We start from the raw sequence: 5,406 nt of genomic DNA, 5'->3' as shown, positions 1-5,406 counted from the left end.
GACGGGGGGACGGGGGACGGGGACGGGGACGGGGACGGGGGACGGGGGGGACGGGGACGCAGCAGTGGGACGCTGGGCTCAGTTGATCCAGTGGTAGAAGATGATGAAGAGGAAGAGGCCGGTGCATCCGGAGTAAACGGTGAGAAAGACTCTGTTGATGCTGCAGATCCGGACGCTCCAGTATCCGGGCTCCTGCTCCGCGGCGCCGCCCAGAGCCTCGGACAGAACCGCGCTCAGGTGCCTCAGCTCCCGCGCCAACGTGTCCATGTCCGAGCCCCCGCCCCCCGCCGGGCGCCCCCTGCCGCTCTACACCAGAACAACACCAGAGAGGAACTGTGAGGAGAACATCTCAACTCCAACACCTGAGAACATCTGAACTAAAACACCTGAGAACATCTGAACTAAAACACCTGAGAACATCTGAACTAAAACACCTGAGAACATCTGAACTAAAACACCTGAGAACATCTGAACTAAAACACCTGAGAACATCTGAACTAAAACACCTGAGAACATCTGAACTCCAACACCTGAGAACATCTGAACTAACTGAGAACATCTGAACTAAAACACCTGAGAACATCTGAACAACACCTGAAAACTGAAAAAACACCTGAGAACATCTGAACTAAAACACCTGAGAACATCTGAACTAAAACACCTGAGAACATCTGAACTCTGAACTAAAACACCTGAGAACATCTGAACTAAAACACCTGAGAACATCTGAACTAAAACACCTGAGAACATCTGAACTAAAACACTGAGAACATCTGAACTAAAACACCTGAGAACATCTGAACAAAACACCTGAGAACATCTGAACTAAAACACCTGAGAACATCTGAACTCCAACACCTGAGAACATCTGAACTAAAACACCTGAGAACATCTGAACTAAAACACCTGAGAACATCTGAACTAAAACACCTGAGAACATCTGAACTAAAACACCTGAGAACATCTGAACTAAAACACCTGAGAACATCTGAACTAAAACACCTGAGAACATCTGAACTAAAACACCTGAGAACATCTGAACTAAAACACCTGAGAACATCTGAACTAAAACACCTGAGAACATCTGAACTAAACACCTGAGAACATCTGAACTAAAACACCTGAGAACATCTGAACTAAAACACCTGAGAACATCTGAACTGAAAACACCTGAGAAACATCTGAACTAAAAAACACCTGAGAACATCTGAACTAAAAACACCTGAGAACATCTGAACTAAAACACCTGAGAACATCTGAACTAAAACACCTGAGAACATCTGAACTGAGAACATCTGAACTCCAACACCTGAGAACATCTGAACTCCAACACCTGAGAAACATGAAACTAAAAAACACCTGAGAACATCTGAAACTAAAACACCTGAGAACATCTGAACTAAAACACCTGAGAACATCTGAACTAAAACACCTGAGAACATCTGAACTAAAACACCTGAGAACATCTGAACTAAAACACCTGAGAACATCTGAACTAAACACCTGAAACATCTGAACTGAAAGAGACATCTGAACTAAAACACCTGAGAACATCTGAACTAAAACACCTGAGAACATCTGAACTCTGAAACACCTGAGAACATCTGAACTAAAACACCTGAGAACACATCATCTGAACTAAAACACTGAGAACATCTGAACTAAAACACCTGAGAACATCTGAACTAAAAACACCTGAGAACATCTGAACTAAAACACCTGAGAACATCTGAACTAAAACACCTGAGAACATCTGAACTAAAACACCTGAGAACATCTGAACTCCAACACCTGAGAACATCTGAACTAAAACACCTGAGAACATCTGAACTAAAACACCTGAGAACATCTGAACTAAAACACCTGAGAACATCTGAACTCAAACACCTGAGAACATCTGAACTAAAACACCTGAGAACATCTCAACTCCAACACCTGAGAACATCTGAACTAAAACACCTGAGAACATCTGAACTAAAACACCTGAGAAACATCTGAACTCCAACACCTGAGAACATCTGAACTAAAACACCTGAGAACATCTGAACTAAAACACCTGAGAACATCTGAACTAAAACACCTGAGAACATCTGAACTAAAACACCTGAGAACATCTGAACTAAAACACCTGAGAACATCTGAACTAAAACACCTGAGAACATCTGAACTCCAACACCTGAGAACATCTGAACTAAAACACCTGAGAACATCTGAACTAAAACACCTGAGAACATCTGAACTAAAACACCTGAGAACATCTGAACTAAAACACCTGAGAACATCTGAACTAAAACACCTGAGAACATCTGAACTAAACACTGAGAACATCTGAACTAAAACACCTGAGAACATCTGAACTAAAACACCTGAGAACATCTGAACTCAAACACCTGAGAACATCTGAACTAAAACACCTGAGAACATCTGAACTAAAACACCTGAGAACATCTGAACTAAAACACCTGAGAACACATCACTTCTGTTTTTCAGATCAAACCTAAAAATCTCATCTGTTTCATTTTGTTGAATTAAACGTGAAACACAAACACACAAACACAGACACACACACACACACACACACACACACACACACACACACACACACACACACACACACACACACACACACACACACACACAGACACACACACACACACACACACACACACACACACACACACACACACACTCACCTCTGTTTCCTCTGATGATTCTTCAGACGTATCCAGACGAAGAAATGAAAAACAACTGCACTTCAGCTCTGAGGAGAAACAGAAAAACATCGAGTGTGAAACACAGAGTGTGAAACATCAGTGTGAAACACAGAGTGTGAAACACAGAGTGTGAAACACAGAGTGTGAAACATCCAGAGTGAAACACAGAGTGTGAAAAACAGAGTGTGAAACTGTGCCAGAGTCTGGACCTTGGGGCGTGTGGTGTTGAACCGTTTGTCTGTCTCCTCCTGAGGTCAGTGTGACCTGGACCTGAGCTTCAGGACGTTTACACACACAGTGTGACCTGGACCTGAGCTTCAGGACGTTTACACACACAGTGTGACCTGGACCTGAGCTTCAGGACGTTTACACACACAGTGTGACGTGTCTTTACCGTTGTCGTGTTTTTTTTTTTCCTCCTTTTCTTTTTTCTTCTGGTCTCGTTCCAGGAGGAACATCACACAGATGGTCTCCAGAAGACTGATCTTCAACAGCACGAACACCCCGATACAGAAGAGCGCTGAGGGGCAGAGGGCAGAGGTCAGAGGAGTGCTGAGGGTCAGAGGGGTCAGATGGGGTCGGGGGGGTCAGATGGGGTCAGAGGGGGACAGGAGGGGGGTCGGGGGGTCAGGGGGGTCAGATGGGGTCGGGGGGGTCAGAGGGGTCAGATGGGGTCAGGGGGTCAGATGGGGTCGGGGGGGTCAGATGGGGTCGGGGGGGTCAGAGGGGTCAGAGGGGTCAGAGGGGGGTCGGGGGTCAGGGGGTCGGGGGGGTCAGAGGTCAGATGGGGTCAGAGGGGTCAGGGGGGTCAGGGGGTCAGGGGGGGGGGGTCGGGGGGTCAGATGGGGTCAGATGGGGGGGGCAGGGGTCAGGGGGGGGGTCAGAGGGGTCAGATGGGGTCGGGGGTCAGGGGGGTCAGATGGGGTCGGGGGGTCAGAGGGGTCAGAGGGAGACAGGAGGGGGGTCGGGGGGGGTCAGAGGGGTCAGGGGGGGTCAGAGGGGGTCAGATGGGGTCGGGGGGGTCAGGGGGGTCAGATGGGGTCGGGGGAGGGGGGTCAGAGGGTCGGGGGTCAGAGGGGTCAGAGGGAGTCAGGAGGGGGGTCGGGGGGTCAGAGGGGGTCGGGGGGTCAGGGGGGTCAGATGGGGTCAGGGGGTCAGGTCGGGGGGTCAGGAGGGGGTCAGAGGGTCAGAGGGGTCAGAAGAGCGTGTGGTGTTACTGATGAGGGGGATGTAGCTGGAGGAGGACGGCAGGATCTCGTTGAGGAGCAGCTGGAGGACGGTGACCGCGAGGAGGATGGTGATTTTGAAGCTGAGTTTGTCGCCCCCTGTGTCCGACATGAGGAACGACGCAAAGTCCAGCGACAGGAAGAAGAGCACCGGGAGGATGAAGTTCACCACGTAGAGAACCGAGCGCCGCCGGATCGTGAACTGGAACACACGGGGTCAGAGGGCAAAGGTCACTCGCTGCTCGAACACAAACTTCACATGAACAGATTTAAGATTCTACACAAAAATATCAAGATGATCACGATTATTTTGGTCAATATTGAAATCAAGATTATCCAAACGATAATTTTTTTGTTACACGATGCATTTATTCAGTATTTCTCTCTCAAAAAGAAAAAAAAAAACACTTTTATTTGTGCAAAACGTTCAAGAAAAACTTTCAGAAATTGAAGATAAATATTGTTTACAAATCTGAAGCTGAGAGCAGTTTTATGATTTATAAAACATAAAATGAATAAAATGAAATTTTGAACATGAAATAAAGCAGAAAAACATAAATGTCTCCAAAATAAACTGTTCTGTTTATATTAAAAAAAAAAAAACTTTGTAAAGCTTTAGGGCGACTGACACCAGGAGCCTGTTCACACTGAAACAAATCACAGTATCTGAATCGATCTGTGTCACACTCGTCGTCTCTGTTTCCTCAGTTCTTCTCTGTCCACAACTTTAACACATTTATTTACATTTTACACAAACTAAACTTAAACCACATGGTTCATTTGCATAAACTAATGTGTGTGAAAAAAACAGTTGTTTCTTGTGTCTGATGTGGTTCAGTTTGTGTTGGACTAAAGACACAGAGACTCAGTGGAATATGAGTGTTCTCTCTGTGTCAGAGGGGTGTTCTCTCTGTGTGACAGAGGGGTGTTCTCTCTGTGTCAGAGGGGTGTTCTCTCTGTGACAGAGGGGTGTTCTCTCTGTGACAGAGGGGTGTTCTCTCTGTGACAGAGGGGTGTTCTCTCTGTGACAGAGGGGTGTTCTCTCTGTGACAGAGGGGTGTTCTCTCTGTGTCAGAGGGGTGTTCTCTCTGTGTCAGAGACAGAGGGGTGTTTCTCTCTGTGTCAGAGGGGTGTTCTCTCCTGTGACAGAGGGGTGTTCTCTCTGTGTCAGAGGGGTGTTCTCTCTGTGTCAGAGGGGTGTTCTCTCTGTGTGACAGAGGGGTGTGTTCTCTCTGTGTCAGAGGGGTGTTCTCTCTGTGTCGACAGAGGGGTGTTCTCTCTGCGACAGAGGGTGTTCTCTCTGAGAGGGGTGTTCTCTCTGTGAGAGGGTCAGAGGGTGTTTCTCTCTGTGTCAGAGGGGTGTTCTCTCTGCGACAGAGGGGTCAGAGGGGGTGTTCTCTCTGCGTCAGAGGGGTGTTCTCTCTCTGTGACAGAGGGGTCAGAGGGGTGTTCTCTCTGTGTCAGAG

At 47.4% G+C, this 5,406-nt stretch overlaps 1 protein-coding gene across 1 annotated transcript in view; it reads right to left on the bottom strand.

The window, feature by feature from the left end:
* Positions 1–1,261: 1,261 nt before the first annotated feature.
* Positions 1,262–5,406, bottom strand: part of LOC110164389 (5-hydroxytryptamine receptor 3E-like) — a 15,072-nt gene continuing 10,927 nt past the window's right edge. Inside the window, exons 8-11 of the mRNA XM_055149953.1 lie at positions 3,932–4,142; positions 3,109–3,234; positions 2,694–2,761; positions 1,262–1,333 (exon numbers count right to left, since the gene is read on the bottom strand). Coding sequence (XP_055005928.1) covers positions 1,262–1,333; positions 2,694–2,761; positions 3,109–3,234; positions 3,932–4,142 — 477 coding nt within the window. The remainder of the gene's footprint in view (positions 1,334–2,693; positions 2,762–3,108; positions 3,235–3,931; positions 4,143–5,406) is intronic.

Source organism: Boleophthalmus pectinirostris, unplaced genomic scaffold (genome assembly GCF_026225935.1).
Source record: "Boleophthalmus pectinirostris isolate CB_2022bp ecotype Guang Dong unplaced genomic scaffold, ASM2622593v1 HiC_scaffold_14, whole genome shotgun sequence".
NCBI classification, from domain to species: domain Eukaryota; kingdom Metazoa; phylum Chordata; class Actinopteri; order Gobiiformes; family Gobiidae; genus Boleophthalmus; species Boleophthalmus pectinirostris.
This window is presented reverse-complemented; position numbering and strand designations above follow the sequence as displayed.